General features: G+C 38.7%; 1 protein-coding gene across 4 annotated transcripts in view; it reads right to left on the bottom strand.

Annotated features, from left to right (window-relative positions):
• The window catches only part of PTPRM (protein tyrosine phosphatase receptor type M), an 849557-nt gene that overhangs the window by 621014 nt on the left and 209548 nt on the right, over positions 1 to 18995 (bottom strand). For all 4 annotated transcript variants that reach the window (XM_012446821.3, XM_012446813.3, XM_064379418.1 and 1 more), the window contains exon 2: positions 17883 to 18005. In XM_012446821.3, the coding sequence (XP_012302244.1) occupies positions 17883 to 18005 (123 nt within the window). The remainder of the gene's footprint in view (positions 1 to 17882; positions 18006 to 18995) is intronic.

The following is an 18995-nucleotide window of genomic DNA, read 5'->3' as shown; positions in this document are numbered from 1 at the left end:
CTGAGAAATACAAGCCCAAATTAACAAGGGGTATGAGCCCCGGGAAGTTAAGCAGATGTTTTCAGAGGGATGATAGACAGGAGAAGACAGGCAAAACCACCCAGCACTGAATAGAGCAAAACATAAGGGAAGAGATCAGAAGAGTCACAGGCTCCTCATGCACCTTCTGGGGTGCATGAATAAAGAGAAGCCAGAATAGTCTTAACATGCCTCTAAAATAAATCACATCTCCCCAGCACAAGTGAAAATTGAATTAAATGTAGCACACAGACCTCTATGAAGAATAATCTACAAAAATTATGATGATGATGTCATCTCTAAGTACCTACTGATACCAACAGCTTTAAATTATGGGTTAGCATTTTGGTTTATTAAGAAGCTCCTTCAGATGTATTAAAAATCTGTTTACTTTTAGTATTGATTTTTTGATAATATATTATCTAGAGAGGTTATATGCAGTGATTTCCCTGGAAAAGCTGACATTTATTCAATGATATTTGCTTTACTGAATTAAGTAGCAATATATGCTCATATATCTTTGCTCTATCTGGGAAATTATCTTATCAGAGTTAATGTAAGAGAATATTTTATAGAAATATTAGGGTATGGTTTAATAATATAAAGCTCAGGAAAATACCAGCTCCCTTAAAAAGCGTGCCTTCTATCACAATTTGTTTTTTATTAATTCATTTGCTTGGTGAGTTATTTTGTATATGGATTTATTTTTTTTAACCAACTTTCATTTCTAATTATTAAGAGTTAGCAACCACTCCCACGAGCGACCTCAGGAGGTTACCTTCCTTTTCTTTTTTTTTTTGAGACAGAGTCTCACTCTGACACCAGGGCTGGAGTACATTGGCACAATTTCAGCTCACTGCAACCTCCACCTCCCCACCTCCCAGGTTCAAGAGACTCTCCTCCCTCCGCCTCCCAAGTAGCTGGGATTACAGACACCCGCCAATGCACCCAGCTAATTTTTAGTATTTTTGGTAGAGATGGGGTATCATCATGTTGGCCTACCTAGTCTCAAACTCCTGACCTCATGATTCGCCTGCCTCGGCATTCCAAAGTGCTAAGATTACAGGTGTGAGCCATCACAACCAGCCCTTCCTTTTCTTTTTAATTTACTAGAGGAAAGTTCATCAGCTTAGAAAGCACTGGACTGAAGAATATAAAAACCAGTAATTTTTCCCAGGTGATGAGTAGAAATAGCAATAAAAGCAAGAAATGCAAGAAATGGCATGACTTTCTAAAGGGCTTCACACCAATTAATATTCTTTAAAGGTTTTATTGCGTATGTCAAAGATGAGTCTTATCGAGATCCCCTCTTTAACACTGGTAAACTAGATATAAGTGAATCAGGGAGGAAAGAAAAATAATCACTTAAATCAGAAGACCCCTTCAAAATAAGACTGTTAATAATCCCCTTCTCTTTGTGTCAGTGAGTATGCAGAGCCACAAGCCATAGAGGAGAGCCTCTTTACCCGCTATGCAGACCTCAGAAATCTGTGACCAAACTTTACCCTGTTGGCTGAAAAAGGATGTGACCTCTGGGATTTACTCTGAATCAAAACATGGGCAGGAAGTTGCTTGTGAAAGGCTCACATGGGATTTAAACCTGCTTCCCAGGAGCTCAGAGGATTCTCTGTTCTGTGCTTTGCTGTAAATGTCTCTAAAGAAAATATTGTTCTTATCTACTGGGGAAGGTCAGTAATGATAATGACCTTATGAGACGCAAGAGTAAATAAGAACTCTTAACCAGGCCAAAAAGAGGAGGAAAAGAAGTGCAAATGAGCATATTCATTAACTCATTTGCAAAACCTGACACTGCATCTTAACTAGAAGTCAAGCAAAGTCACCTGGGGCAGGAGCAGAGGCCCCGGTGAAGGAGCAAAGAATTTCACGTCTCCATCTGCTGGGGGATTTAAGGAATTACCCAAATTTGAAAGTGTGATATGGCCTAATGCTTATCAACAATATTATTAAAGATAAATTAAATGAAAAAAGAAACTACTACCTCATTTCAGGGGTGAGAAAATGTGAATGCTCATACTATACACAACTATAGACTTTTATTACTTAAAGGTTGCAATGAAATAACACACCATTTCTCTTTTCAGTGCCAGGGTAATCATAAATGAACAAAATATAGGCATTTTATGAAAATAAGCTGTCTCTCAGTGAAGGCAACCCTTCCTGCATAAGCACAATTATACTTGAGAAAGAAGAATGATAGATCTTCAGCTTCCTAAAGATGCCAGCCAGAGCTAATGGGCAGACAGTGACTTCTGACTGTCTTGATTACATCTATCAAATCTTAGCGTTCTGAACCTGCTAAGGACTCTAGATAACAGGCCCTTTCTAAAGTGAGTTCCAGGCTTCAAAAATCACCATAATGGGTAGCCAATTAGTAGAGGAAACTAATCTTTAGCAGGTCTATGCCACTTCACGAATTTAATTGTTTTTTTCTTCCATTCACTGCATTATTCTAATACTGGATTTTTCTGTCAAGTAAAGCATTGGTCAACGATGCTAACTTCAGAAATCTGTGACCTCAGAAACCTTGTACATAGATCCTCCAAGACATTATCATTAATTATTATTATTATCATCATCACCATCATCATTTAAAGATAGGGTCTCACTCCATCACCACAGCTGGAGTGCAGTGGCCCAATCACGGCTCACAGCAGCCTCAACCTCCCTAGCTCAAGAAATCCTCCTGTCTCAGTCTCCCAAGTATCTGGGATTACAGACATGTGCCACCATGTCCGGCTAATGTTTTATTTTTATTTTTGTAGAGGCAGGGTCTTGCTATGTTGTCCAGACAGGTATTGAACTTCTGGGCTCAAGCAATCCTCCCACCTTGGTTTCCCAAAATGCTGGGATTACAAGTGTGAGCCACTACACCCAGCCCAAGATATTCTTTATCTGGTAGGATACAAAAACAGAGCCATTCCACAGTATATACTTCATAAGTATTCACTGGGGAAAAAAAAGGAGAACCAAAAAGCTAAAGAGGTCTCCTTCCCTCAGCTTAAATATTAACTATCTATTGATAGGCACATAACTGGTAAATTCACCTGTGGGATTTGCTATCCATGCACATATAATTTCCATTAAGCACAATTTTCAACTCTTTCAAAACATGTTTAGCCATCTTTATGTCATTTTGTCACGATACACTTCATAAAAGGGGTTGGAATTATTTCATCATTACAATATATATGACAGTTTCACCATTAAAATGCCCAGAAGCAGCACCACTGAAGGAACTTAGATCGGCTCACTCATATATAAATATGTTTAAATATTTCACTTTCTCCAACCCTCTACCATCCAGAAAGCTTACACCCAATTCCAAGTATATGAATACTACTCATATTTTCATATTTTTCCAGAGCAAAATATTTCATAATCTCAACCTTCATAGAATATTTACAGTTATGTGGCTTCATACAATGTAATTTTATGTGCATTATTTCACTTGATACTCTAGTAAAATAGGTATTTATTAGCATAAAGAGGGACTACTTCTCAATAACAGGAATGAATTATTTATATTGTCTTTATTAAAAAAAAAAAGAAAATTATAACACTCAGGTATATTCTTTTGCAATGCTTCCAAAATCTTTTTCCCTTCTTTCTTTTCCTCCTCAACTTATCTTAGGCTGTAACTGTAAATTATAGAAGTAGGCTCATCACTTAGCATGGCCTAGGTCAGTTGTTTTCAAAGTATCTTCCAGAGATCTCTAAAATCCCCAAGACCCTTTCAGGGAGGCCACAAGGTCAAAACTATTTTCATGATCATAAAAATACATTATTTGACTTTATTATTCTCAGTTCACTGTCAATTCTCACAGGTGTACCCCATTGCTCTGATGCCCAATGGAAGAAATGCTTACGGACTCTTGTGTTTTCAAACTTCTCAGTTTTAATTTCTAATTCAGAAAATATCAGTAGATATTACCAACTCGAACAGAAGCTCTGTGGATTTTTCAAAACATTTTGAGAGTATAAAGGGGTCCTAAGATCAAAGAGTTAGAGAACCATTCAACAACCCCAAAATCTCAGTGGCATAACACAGCACAGTTTATTTCTCAGTCAGGCACACGTCCACTGCAGTCATCTGAGTGTGTGTGAATGTGTGGTGGGCAAGGGAAGGCATTTCTACATCTTCCTCATTCAGGCATCTGGGCTAAAAGCATCTCAATGCTTCCATAGTTACCATGGCAGGAAAAAAGGAAGAGAACAGCTTGACTCTCATCCTGGTTCTAGCAGCTTCTGCCTGAAAGTGGCACATGTCACTTCCACTCACACTCACCAGCCAAAGCACATGAAGTAAAATCTAAATCAAAGGCGACAGACATGCCCAATCTTCCCATGTTTCTAGAAGGTGAAAGCTGGAAGCAATCATTCAACAATACTAACAACCACAAGGGCTCTTATGACAGTTCATCACTTCCCACCATCTTTTCCGGAAGTTATTCATCCTCATGACTCTTCATGGGGTCTAACACCAAACATATTTCAGGAAACATGTGGAGAGACATTATTTAAATATGACACCCGCAAGCTCACTTATTTAAATTGGGTTTTCTCAAAACCATTGAGAAATATCAAGTGCAAAGAAAATACACTATGGTGAATGCTTGCCAAAGCTAGTACATAATGCTATTGTATAAAGTGGGCCCTCGAAAAGTCTTTGTTTGACTGATGTATAAAATCAATTATTTGTAATAATTTGTGCCATCAACAAATGTCCAACACCTTTTTATAAGAGCAAGATTCAGATCAATTCAAATAAATTAACATTTCTGCCTGAACTGATTCATCCAGCCCAAGTAACAAATTCACGTCAGTGGTGGGTCGACCCAACGACCTATCTGCTAAAAAATACAAACTGTATCATTTTGTTTTCCAAATAACAAGCATTGATTGCAGTGTTAGAAAGGTCACTTGTCATCAGTTCAATGGTTGACCTACTGGCAAATTGCAGCCTGTCACTCCACAGTAAGCCAGGATAATCAGCAGGAACTAAGGGATGTTTTGTTTATAGAGTACAATTAGGGAGGTGATACCATTTTCACAAGGTGTGTAACAGGATGCATCTTCAATTCAACAGAGGAAAAAGACGTGTCATGAGAAGGCATACAATGGTTTTCATAATTTCCAAAGATGACTACCAGAAACCTCATTTATTTATACTTACTTTGAAAAGCAGTGGATCAAACCCAGTCTGCGCTTCCAAGTTTTATGCCAGAATTTCAATATTTTACATTTTCTATGGATAACAGAATAAATACAAAATATATCTCTTTCAAGAAAAGATACAAAACAAGGAAATATACAATTAAGAAACAACCCTATATTAGAGAACCCAAAGTATACAATTAAGGACTGGTCATTTGAAAAATAAATTTTCAGTGACACCTTCTATAAAAGTGCCACTCTATTAATATGCCACCCCACATATCCAATTAGACACTTTCTACTGCTGCATAATCAGTTGTTTCAATTTGTCTGCCTACCAGATAGAGCATTACGATTGTCCAGCAGGCAATTAATTAAATAGCTGTATTTATTTCTCTTTTGACCACTTAAGCTTTTAAATATCACTTTAAGATACAATTCATTACAATCTCCTAGAATAAAATACCAGTTAACTATGCATTAAAGGCAACTTATTTAAAATAATGATCTCTACAATCATCTAGTGGAGTTTGCCAATAAATTCTGTATAATTTTTTCTGTGTTCAGTCCCATATTATGGCTAGGATACAAATGAATGCAAGCATGTATCCAAAAATAAAATTTAATAATTCCTTATGCATTTTTCCACAAAGTTAACCACCAAAATATCTACCAATAGGATAAGAAACTTTATATTTGAGACACTCACTGAGGCATAAAACCACAGTGAGAAGCATTTGTCCTATTTTAGAAAGTCCTAAAATTATATCCTTTAAGTTAGTGCCTCCAAATCGGTGTTATGTAGGTCCATCAGCTGTACTAAACCTCTCCAATAACGCCAATGATCATCATGACGTGCTCAGAAAGTGAAGACGTGGGTCAACCTGGGCTCTGTAAATAAATATTTTCAATGCAATTTGACAGAATAGCATTTTGCCTAAAACACACTAGTGAGAAAATATTGTGTTGGCATGACATGAAGTCAGTGTACCTCAATTAATGTCTCTCGTTGCCCATTTATACTGCGAATTTTGCTTAGCTTCAAAAGTATAGAAAAATTTAGTAACAAATACACACTTCCCTTAGATATAAAACTTATTAACATCTTACCATATTTGCACGCATGCTCTCTCTCGCTAAACACAGACACACTTATTTTCTGTAAACAAATCCTAACATGTATCTTTTAACACTTTAGCATGAATCTCCTGAGAACAAGGGTATGGCCTACATATTCATATGCTTTTTGGTACTCACTTAGCTAAGCAAATTTCCCTATTACATCTTTTCTGGATACTCTCTTATCAGAAATTCTGAATTTTCCTCTACACATAGTTAAATATTTTATTTTCTTCTCCCTTTGCCAGAAATCAACACTCAAATCAGCCTCTTCCTTCATGTCCTTCACCAGCTCATCGCCTTGTCTGGACCTCTTCCTCTTCCCATTCCATGTACTTGGCAGTCCCCAGAACTACATGCAGATTCCCAGGCAGCCTTGTGAACACCTGTGCTCCCTTCCCACCTCTCACTGCCTTTACACAGGATGTCCTTCTGTCTGGTGTTTCCACCTGTTCCAGCATCATTACTCACCTTCTCTTGCCCCTCTTGGGTGCCACCACCTCCTGGAAGCCTTCCCTTGCCCTCACCCCACTGGCCTCCATCTGGGTAGCAGCCTCCTTGGGCTCAGAGCAGCCAAATGGAACTTCCCCCAGAGCATTCACTGCAACACCACTTCTACACTGCCTGGAAGACTATAGGCTGATGTCTCACTGCATCCTTGTACCCGGAACGGCAACTTGCACACAGCAATGTTCAAAAAGCAGTGTCAATGTCAAAATAAAAATGTAGTGACAAATCTCTAAATTTAATGTTTTATTCAGGAGAAAAGAACTGCAATTTGGGCATACATGCAGACCAGGAGGTCTTGGTACATCTGAATAATAGAGAAGGTTAGAAGTTGTATAAAAAGCTGAAACACAGCCAGGCACGGTGACTCACTTTGGGAGGCTGAGGTGGGCAGATCGTGAGGTCGGGAGATGGAGACCATTCTGGCTAACACGGTGAAACCCCGTCTCTACTAAAAATACAAAAAGTTAGCTGGGCATGGTGTCACGCGCCTGTAGTCCCAGCTACTCGGGAGGCTGAGGCAGGAGAATTGGTTGAACCAGGGAGGCAGAGGTTGCAGTGAGCTGAGATAGAGCCACTGCACTCCAGTCTGGGTGACAGAGCAAGACTCTGTCTCAAAAAAATAAAAATAAAAGGCTGAAACATGGTTTTGAAAGAAAGTTCATTGGTACTAGAAAAGTTTGGGGAAGCTGGTAAACTGTGACTGGTGAGTGACGATGGTGGGTAAAGTAGTGGGATAAAAGGAGTTTTAGGAGTCACAGCAGGTATTTCAGGAACTATTAGATAAAACTGGTTCCAGGTCACAGCAGGCAGCTTCAGCAGCTGGGCTGGCAGAGAATGACATACTTGGAGCAATGGTGTTGTCCAGGGTGCTTTTCCCTGGCCTTTTGACTCTGTTTTAGTTAGGTATAACAAGAATGACCCAATTGTAGGATCACCTTTCACAGTGAGAAGGAATTTCTATTTGTTCCTGGTCTTAAGGTGAAAAGGACAATCTGGGCCTAACAATTGTTTATTTAAATGTATTTGGCTCTTTGACTTCCTGAACTATGGAAAGTCTGTAAGGCCACTTTTTTATGGGGGATCCTATAATGATGTGGTCTGACAGAGGCAGAAAGAGAATACAGAGAAGCAATGCCGTAGGCCACACAGAACTTCCAAGGCCTTCCCAATCCTGGTGTCAATGTGGATCTTCTAATATCACCATCCACTGGACAGTGGGCTGAGCCAGCTAGCATAGTGATGGCCCACTCCAAACCCCTGTGAATCCACAGATCTACCCCAGGTAAAGAGAGGCCACTGAGCTGGGCACAGTGGCTTCCACCTGTAATTCCAGTGCTTTGGGAGGCCAAGGCAGAAGGATTGCTTGAGCCCAGGAGTTCAAGATCAGCCTGAGCAAGATAGCAAGACCCTGTCTCTAGACACATTCACATAAAAAAAAATTAAAAATTAGCCAGGTATGGTAGCATGTGCCTATAGTCCCAGATACTCCAGAGGCCCAAGCAGGAGGATCACTTGAGCCTAGGAGTTTGAGGCTGCAGTGAGCTATGATCATGCCACTGCACTCCAACATAGCAACACAGCAAGACTGCATTACCAAAAATAAATAAATAAATATAATAATAATAAAAAGAGAGGCTACTGTTCTGCTACCCGGAGCCCAAGCAGCAAGTCTTCCTCAGGCCTTGGACTTTCTGGTCTTTAGAGATAATGTTTTCAAAAATCAGCCCCATCTCTACCCACTAACCCCTCTGACTCTGGGACTAAGGAAATGTCCATGAGCATTACATCAAAACCCACTGACCCTTTCTTGACTCATATTGCCAAGATGGGCTCCTCTGTCCCGGTAAATTGGCCCTGCCCCACGAGTCCTTCACACTATGGAGCCCGGCAGGTGGAATACACAGGCCGTGAGAGCTGAGTGAATCCTAGGTGGATATTTTCAGGAAAGGTAGCATAACCTTCCCATTGCTGATCGCCCTTAGTCCTCACCTCGCCCACCTCTCACCCCTTCCACCACCAGATGCTAACTAAAAGATGTGCAACATCTGTCATGATCAGCATATTTATTCTATTACTTGGCTTCATGTAACTCTTATGATGTCATCTTGTACATATTTACGGGAAATTTAAGCAGGAAATAAAACTATTAAAACACGTATTTATAAATAAGGGCTAATTTGTATACTTTTTAGCAAATATTTAAAACACAGCTAGCCACTCTTCTTATTTCTTATAAGCTTCCAATCTGCCAAGACAGGAATTTGGAACAAATTTAAAGGAAAACATTTGTTGAACGATAAATATAAACTACTGAAATAAGTGGTCATACATAATATAGTGGCTGACACTGGCCCCCTTGAAACAGCGTGATATTAAAAGTCAAAACATTTTTTAAAGAATGACTGCTTTAATCTCTGAAAGTCTTTGTATAGAAAAACTGAATCACTGAAAACATTATGCTGCATGAAATAAGCCAGACACAAAAGGACAGCACTGTGTGACTCCACTTACATAAGCTACCTAGAGTGGCCAAATTCATAGAGACAGAAACTGGAACAGTGGTTGCTGGGGCTGGGGGAAGAGGAAGGAGGAGTTAATATTTAATGAATACAGAGTTTCAGTTGGGGGAAGACACAGAAGTTCTGGAGAAGAATGATGGTGAAGGTTGTACAATGTGAATGCATTTATAATGCACTGAACTGTATACTTAATGGTTCAAATAGTAAATTTGATGCTGTGAACATTCTACTACATTTTTTAAAAGGAGGAAACACCAAATCAGATGTGTAATTCAACTAAAATCCTTCCTTCCTTCCTAATTAACATGAAATGGATCCTCGCCTTTGGTTCCATCACCCAGCATCTCCCTCACGGGAAGAGCCCTCCCTAACACACCCGTTACAACCCACAAGGGCCACTGATGGGGCACACGGTGTCCATGAATGTGGAAATGAGGCTACACAGAGCCTGTGGCGTTTCACTAAGTGTCCCCCCATCGGTCACTAACCTGAAATGGTTTGTTTTTTCATAATCATCTAAAGGTATTTTTTTTAATTTTGTAATTTCGAAACTGCTGAAAGACTACAATTCCAGTCCAATTTCTTTTGTTTTGTCTCATCATTCACCATATAACAGCTGACTGCACTCATTCTAAGCCTCACCAAGGTGGTCTGAGTAAGACCTAGGGATGACAAATGCTCACTAGTGATTATATTACAGCTAGATGTCAGACGGGAGCCTCAGCGAGGACATCTCAATGAGATATTCAAGGAAGGAGAGTAACACTTGGGTTCAGCCACTGGAATTATTCAGAATCAACTAAAAAATGCCAAATTCAATGCCTACCTCCCAAACATTTTAAGTGTTAATTTTTATTATAAAATTAGACTTGATTATAAAGTTAATGTGTCAGATAGAAATGATGGGGCAATAACCTAAAATCCTACTATCCAGATAAAAAATACTGTTAGACAGACACAAACATGGGAACGACAGACAATGGTGACTGCTTGCGGGGGATGGTGGGATGGGGGTGTGGGCTGGAAGGCTACCTATGGGGACTATGCTCACTACCTGGGTGATGGGATCATTTGTATACCAAGCCTCAGCAGCACAAAATTTACCCATTTAACAAACCTACACATGTACCCCCTGAACCTATAATAAAAGGAGAAGGGGGTAAAAATCAGTGTATTTTATTGTATGCAAATTCAATATTAATTTTTTACAAATTTAAAACAACCTTGGCTCTTAAAAAATAGGCACTGCTGCATCTAAATATATGAAAATTTCACTTGGGATATTAATAGAGTTTTGAAACAAATATACTGATTAAATTTTTAAAAATATTGTTAGTATTTTAATAGACTTCTTTCAGCTTTGGATGTTTTAATCCAATCAAAAACTAGGTGAAGATAGATATCTTCTATTTCTTACCTGCTGTCATTCAGAAGAGAAAATAAGAATTTAGCAAAAGCTGCCCAATTTCACTGAGTCAAAATTAAGCTAAGAGATGAATTCATACTAAATTGCCTCTAAGTTATTTAATAATACTAATAAAGGGAATAAATCTGTTGAACATTGTGCTGAACTGGATTACCTTATAGCCCAGAGGCTATAAGCTCCTGGTGTGTATTATTGGGTCTCACTGGGTCAATAACGCTTTGGAGCAGGTTTTAAATGTCTTCCCATGGCTTTCAGCATCCTATGTGGTCTGACTCCCATCCCTTCCTCCACCAAAGCACACCCATGCCCTTACCTACACTGGATCACTCAGCCTCCACAACCTCTTGACCTTGACAGGATTCAAGTCTTTACTCAAAGATTCATCCTCAGAAAAAGTGTCCCTGCCTGCCATGCCCATTGCTCTCTAAGCCCTTATCCTGATTCCTCTTCAGCACTCTTGGTACTTCTCACCCTGACAGTCTATTTTCTCCACTTACCTGTGGACTGCCTGCCTGCTCCATGGGATTAAATCATCAAGAAGCTAGAAACTATTGCCACAGCTCTAGCACCTACGGCCAGTCCCATGGTAGTCATTCCGTGAACAGCTATTATTAATTAATATTTTACAGATGAGAGGACTAAAAGTGAGAGCTGCAGAACTTGGTGAAGGTCAACAGCTACACATTGGTAGAACCAGCAGCTGACCTGGGCAGGGCATGTAGACCCACGGCCAACAGGCTGCAGGTTCATTTCAAGAAGATCCAAATGCATGCACCTGAAATGAAAGACTAGCCCCTTCACAGATGCATGTTCTCATGTGAGAAGAATACACAAGGGTACCCCAAAGAGCAAAAGTGAAGGCTGTCATTCTCCCCTGGATACCTGGATAAATGTTGTCAACTGCTTAGTGTCATTTATATGTACAGGATTACTTTGTTTTCTAAGGCAGACTGATCTGAAAATACTGTGCTGCCATTTGCCTAAGATTTAGACATTTTATCTCTTTTTTTTTTTTTTTAAGAAGAAAGCTAGATTTGATGCTTTCATGTGCTAGGTCTGTGAACTATATTTTGGATTACCTTTTAAATACTTACCATTAGAAAGTTATTAATAAATGTGGGAAAATGTGGTTTTCTAGCATATAATTGTAAGTCCAACCAAGAATGATCTTATCAGTCTAAGAACATAAGGTAGGCTAAGAAAAGGATCTTTATTTGTTTCACTTGGTGAAAAATCTCAGGCATCTAAAACAATACATAGCACATAGCAGGTGTTTAATAAACAGTTGCTGAATGTTGACTGATTTGAAAGAATGAATAGGATAATTAGGCAACTGTCTGAATATTCTATGCCAAAAACATTTCTTACTGGAGACACACTGAAATTTAAGAGGGGAAAAGTCTTTTCAAGCCCACCGTCATCTTCTCTTCATTACTCTCTAAGCCCTGAATAAGCCCCGAAGTGTGAATAAATAGGGAAGTCTTCCCTAGCAAAGGAAAATATGCCTGATAAATGCATCCACAGAGATAACTTCAATTACTGTGTCTGTCAATCCATCTTCCTTCCCAAATGTGAAACTGACTCTAAACAAACATATGTAGTCATTTTTCTGTTTTCTGGGTCATCACACAGAGTGCACACTGCTGCCCCATCCTGGCACTTCCCTCTCTGTCTTTCAAATGGGCACCACAACATGATTCAATTCTTAGTCACAATATCTCCATGAAAATTAGCAGCAGCAGCAGCAGCATTCCCAGTTCTCCATAGGTAAAACTAAGACACGGATTGCTAAATGAGCTTTATGCACTCCCATGCAATACTACCTGGAAAAATACTAAAAGAATTACGTTTTCCTAACACTGATATCCAGTTTCACTTAATTACAGCCTTTTTAGAGGTAAGAAAACTTAAGGAGACAACATAGAGTATAAATAGATGTCATGAGTATCAAATAACTATGGTTTTAAGTTATTTTTGCATTTTTAATATTGTAGAATAATTTTATTATTTAATTTCTTTTATAAAACAGGGTTATATTTTTAAGTACATAGAATCTATTAAGTATCAATTGTATAGAACTGGAGCACTGAAGCACAAATATACAAAATACCACACTGTCAAACTAGGTAGGTGTTTTTACATCATAAAACGCTTCTTAATGCTTCTTAATCTATGTAATAACTATAGAATGTGATATAGTATATAAAGTGATAGAATATAACAGTACTAACAAAATATTCCAGGTTACTATTTGGAATTTAATCAAGATTCTTGTGCTCAAAGTAGTAATCCTCATGCTAAAATTCAAGAAATTTCCCCATTGTGGGCCGGGCACAGTGGCTCACACTTGTAATCTCAGTACTCCGGTAGGCTGAGGCAGGTGGATCACCTGAGGTCAGGAGTTCGAGATCAGCCTGGCCAACATGATGAAACCCCATCTCTACGAAAAATACAAAAATTACTTGGGTGTGGTGGTGGGTGCCTGTAGTCCCAAGTACTGCGGAGGCTGAGGTAGGAGAATTCCTTGAACCAGGGCAGAACAGAGGTGAGGAAGTGCAGAGGTTGCAGTGATCCCTGATAGCACCATCTCACTCTAGCCTGGTTGAAAATGTGAAATTCCGCCTCAAAAAAAAGCAGGGGAGTAGGTACCAGGCATGGTGGCTCACACCTGTAATCTCAGCACTTTGGGAGGTGGAAGCAGGCAGATCACCTGAGGTCAGGAGTTCGAGAAGAGCCTGGCCAACACAGTGAAACACCGTCTCTACTAAAAGTACAAAAATTATCCTGGTGCGGTGGCAGGTGCCTGTAATCCCTTGGGAGGCTGAGGCAGGAGAATCACTTGAGCCCGGGAGGCAGAGGTTACAGTAAGCGGAGATCGTGCCATTGCACTCCAGCCTGGATGACAAAGGGAGATTCTGTCTCAAAAAAAAAAAAAGAAAAGAAAAGAAAAGAAATTTCCCCATTGCTACTAGAGAAGATCAACTGATATGAAATGAATCACTTACTCACTGATAAAAGAGAAACTAGATTTGGCATAGTTTCACCATCAAGAAAAAGGTTATGGATCAGAGCTAGCAGAAAAGTTTAATTTACTATAACAGAAATGCACTTGAAATACAAAAATTTGAATAGCAGTTAGTATTTTTTTGCCCTAAATATGTATTTCCAGAGCTAACGTCACTGCTCCAGAGTACTTATCAAGCCAGACTGCATAATGCTCCAAACTGCATTTTAATTTTTTAAATGTGGTTAAAAATAACCTCACCCATGAGGATATAGGAAAACAAATCTACACACTGAAGCACTAACTTTTAAAAAGACACAGAAAAAGTAAAAAGCGAAAAATTAGAATGAAATGTTAGTCTCTCATTGCCATAACTTTTAAATTCATCTTGATAAACAATTGTTATTATTCTTTTATAAAGATAGGGTCTCCCCATGTTGTTCAGGGTGGTCTCAAACGCTGGACTCAAGCAACCCTCTCACCTCAGTCTCCCAAAGTGCTAGCATGACAGGCATGACCTCACCTGGCCCTTGATGAATTATTTACTTATCAGAATTCCATGAATGTGACAAAGATTTAGGTACTAAAAAATAAAGAAAATCACATCACAATGCTTTTCAAGAGATAGCAAATTTAAGAAAACAAAAGACAAAATTTCTAATGTCTTTTTTCTCAACTTCTGAAAATGAGAGAAAATGTGAAATGTTTGTATATTAATAATTCTATGAACACAGAACACAACAACAGTATAAACCACGGGTCCAAAATAACAATTACATGCTGATGCCAAAATGGTCTAAGACAGGCATCAGCAAAATTTTTCTGTAAAGGGTCAAAGTGTAAATATCTTAGACTTTGTAGACCAAACAGTCTCTGCTGCAACTACTAAACTCTGTTACTGTACCTTGAAACCAACCACGAGCACTATTTAAACAAATGAGTGTGGCTGTGTGCCAGTAAAACTTTACTTGTGAACGCTGCATTTTGAATTTCACATCACAAAATTTTATCCTTTTTGCTTTTTTTCAACTATTAAAATATGTAACCACCACTCTTAGCTTACAAGCCACACAAAAACTAGCAGCAAACTGGATCTGACTAGCAGGACAGTTTGCCAACTCTTGGTCTAAAGTGTTACGGAACCAACCTATATACATGAGACAAATACACATACATATGAAATAATAAAATCCAATAATATTTTACATAAAGGCAAAAAATTTGCCCTCAAAAAGCTATGGTTCTATCTGATTTTTCCCACCCATTTACCCTGAGAAATTCATAAGATTCATTTCTGTTTTAGCATGGGAGAAAGCCAGTCTTGGAATCTGTTTTTGAAAGGAATAAATCATATTGCACACATTAATGGAAAAGGAGAAGAATAAAAATAAGGTAAAAACCCCTCAAACGAAGTAGCATTTAACACTTATGGCTATATATACATACTGGAAACTCAGTTTAAAAATCTAGACTTTAGGACAGTACATACATGTTTATAAGATGCTGTTTCCTCACTTCTAACAATATTGCTTTGAGAATGTAACTCCTCACTTTGGTTGATGGGTCAGCTGGGCACATCTCCACATTCTTTTATAACAAATTGGGTTTACACTGAGAAAATGCTTTTAGAATACTTTCAGTCTATTGCACACTTAATTACATATCATTTTAGATTGGTCACTAACCATATTTTTGTAACTTTTTTCCCCAGGTAGATTTTTTCCCCTGGGGAAAAAAGTTACAAAAATATGAAAGAATCATTTCTTATAATCCTTCCTCTCCTACAATAATTACCACCAGGTTTAGTATACACTGGGGCTCAAAAACAATTTTTAATTACTAAAGTTTGCTTAATGAGTAGTAAAAAAAGAAATACCAGTATTTTCAGTTCTATATTATGGCAAAAATATTTAATCCGATGGAGCAACGACAGTTTGCAGAAGTCCCATCTGCAGCCACGCACATAAGCACAGCCAGCGGGGTGGGGGAACTGCCAGTCCTTCCCTTTCCTCACTCAACTGCTGACACCTAAACCATTCTCAAGTCCAAACAATGAGCTGCAATCTGTCTGGGAGTGAAGGTCGAGCGCACCCCTTCTGTAACTATCAGAAATAAGACAGACTTGAAGAAAGTGTTACAAGACATAACACTCATGCTACAAAGGCCTAATACTAATTATCAAGTATTCTATTAGTCAACAGAAGAATAAATAATAAGAAAACATATAAATGCCTCCACGTCATTCTTCTGAAGTCAGAAGAGCCTTAAAAGGCCATATATGTACAACATCACTTCCCTTTCATTCACCTTTGTTCTTTCAATTACCTAACTGGCTGTGCCAGGATACAACTGGCTTTGATCTTTATTACCATTTTTTAATGGCCTGTGATAGAAACCTATGCTTTTAATATTTTTAAACTTGACAGCTTACTCTGAGATGGGCCACTGAAAAAAAGAAAAGGACAAGATGATGACAAGAAATGGTTTCTTTGGCCTCATTTATCAAGGGAGGTGAGTCATCTCATGCCAAAAGTACAATCAGGAGGGGCTAGAAAAGATTCTGAAATACTTGGGCTTCTTTTTAAAAGTTAATTTTTTCAAGTCAAGTTTCAATCTAAGAACAACAATAATGAAATCAACTACCTAATGTTAAATATTTCAAATTTTTTATCAAACGAGAAGTTAATAGACAAAGCAAGAGTGAGTGCACTCTTCTGGGGCAATTTACTAGGACTAAAGCTAAGGGCCCTCCCAACTCTCATGGCCTTAGCCCACCCAGCCCTCTGGATGCAGGCTGGATCCTCTTGAGAAGGCAGGGAAGACCAAAAGGCTGTCAGGGGGAGACACCTGTTTGAGAAATGGCAGCTCCACAGGAGGAGCACAGCTGTGTCTTCCTCTTCCCCTCTCCCTATCACTGACAAGAACAGAAGCAGGAACTGGAATTTGGAAAAGCAACTAAAGCTGATTTAAACAGTCATATTCAACAGCACACACACATACAAGAGAACAGGAGAGACAGAAAAGAAGAGTGTGAGCTGCAGCTGCAAGGAAATAACCGACAGCTAGAAAAGTTTTGAAGTCCAGTGAAGCCACAGTGATAAAGAGCTCAATAGATGCTCCCTTCTTTGAAGTTATAAGAAGTTAAATGTGGGAAGGAGAGGGCAGGAACACAGTGGGCATCATACTGTCAAAGTTTAGTGAGAAAATTAAACTCTACTTCACGTTTAAAAACTGCCTTTATAAGATTACTTACTAATGCAGTTATTCCTACACTTAGGAGCATTAATGAAAAACTTGATATTTATTAAAAAGTATAAAAATTGTGTTGTATCTGAAATCTAAATCAGAACAACACATTTCACAGTTTGAATCCTGAATAGAGCAAACTCATCACCGAATCTGCACATCTAAAGTCCTTAAAGGGATGTCCAATGTCATAGCCTGAAAAGGGGTCCACTGCAATAATCAAGCTCTAAGCTGATTAGCATTCACCAGTCACCATCTTCCTACTTTTTGCTCCCAGTAAGAAGTACAATTCTTTTTGATGTTCAGTGGAACACATCTTACACTCATCAGAAAATCACTAAGCATTTCTTCAGTGCAAAGAATACCCATATTTATGTATTGCCATTTTACCTTCAGAACACTTTCAAGATCACTGGGGATTCCCCCTATATCTCCCAGGTGCCATGTGAGCCCCTAAGGCTGAGAAAAGTTGCCACCAAGGTCTCCTATCTGTGATAGATGGAGACTGTTATTTGGATTCCCCAACTAGAGTCCTACCCCTTAGACACATTTACCAGAAGAGATCACAATCTTTTTCTCATACCTACCACTTGGGAAAAGATCAACTGGGTAATTCCCACTAATCTAGCTAAGGTGTACTTGCAAATAAAAGAAGTATAATTTAAACTTTAAGAGGAGAGAGAGATAAAACTCCTATAACCTGTCCTCTTAATTGCGCCACTCTCACTAGCTAATCCTACTTTGACTGCCACATCCAAAGACCAACACCTTCATTCATTTAACCAATATCCCATGAACACATACTAAGATTAAGACTCTTGTGTTCCTGTTTATTTTAAAACAAAACTTAAAACTAAAAGCAAACCTGATGGCATCCATGGATCAGAAGTTGGTTTGATCAAAGTGTTCACTTGCTCCCAGTTGAAGTCATCATCTTCAGCTTGACTATATCCACATGTGCTATACGGCTCATCAAAGAGGCAGCCACCTAAAATGTAAAAGAATAGAAAGTAATGTAAATGCCAACCAGACCTCTGGAATAAGCTATGATGACTGCAGGAAGCATTAGGATTGATGCCAAACTAAATCTGATTAGGTCTTTCCTCTCAGGACTGTGCATCCAACACTTACTGAATCCTTGCCGAGTGCTGGTGTGCATTAACCATGCCTCACCCACACCACTGTATTATGCAGCTCTTCAAAAGCAATCTAATGTTGGTAGAAGCCAACTGAAGGTAAGACCTGGCCGGGAGTGGTGGCTCACGCCTGTAATCCCAACACTTTGGGAGGCCAAGGTGGTTGGGTCACCTGAGGTCAGGAGCTCCAGACCATCCTGGCCAACATGGTGAAACCCCATCTCTATAAAAATACAAAATTAGCCGGGCATGATGGCAGGTGCCTGTAAACCCAGCTACTCAGGAGGCGGAGGTGGAAGAATCGCTTAAACCTGGGAGGCGAAGGTTGCAATGAGCTGAGATCATTCCATCGCACTCCAGCCTAGACGACAGAGTGAGACTTTGTCTCACAAAAAAAAGAAAGACATAAGCAAATATAAAATTTGTATTTTCCAGATGTATAGGAATTTGAAAAACTGATCTTGCATTCAAAATGTTAAGGTAACTAACTTAAATGTTCAACATGTTTTCAATGAAGGAAAAATATTTATAATTTGTCCAAAAAAATGAAAAAAGAAATGCTTTCACCACAATGCTGGCACAATAGTAGAGTACAATGGGCAGTATAAGCCATGGACACAGCTTGCAAAATATTATCTAAAGAATTATTCTAAATCTAACAAAGAAATAGGTTTTATTTAATACTTTGGAAATTTGAGGTCTCAAAATTAAAAGAGATGATAAATTCACTTATAGTCCACACAAGTTTTAAAGGCAAAAATAAACTCAAGACTAGGCATGTGGTAAACATCTGCTTAATTCTGTACTAGAAATGAAACTACTTAAATAAAGAAACAAAGAAT

This window comes from Aotus nancymaae, unplaced genomic scaffold, assembly GCF_030222135.1.
Source record: "Aotus nancymaae isolate 86718 unplaced genomic scaffold, 86718_ANA_hifiasm-v0.15.2.pri h1tg000020l, whole genome shotgun sequence".
Classification (NCBI taxonomy): Eukaryota; Metazoa; Chordata; class Mammalia; order Primates; family Aotidae; genus Aotus; species Aotus nancymaae.
This window is presented reverse-complemented; position numbering and strand designations above follow the sequence as displayed.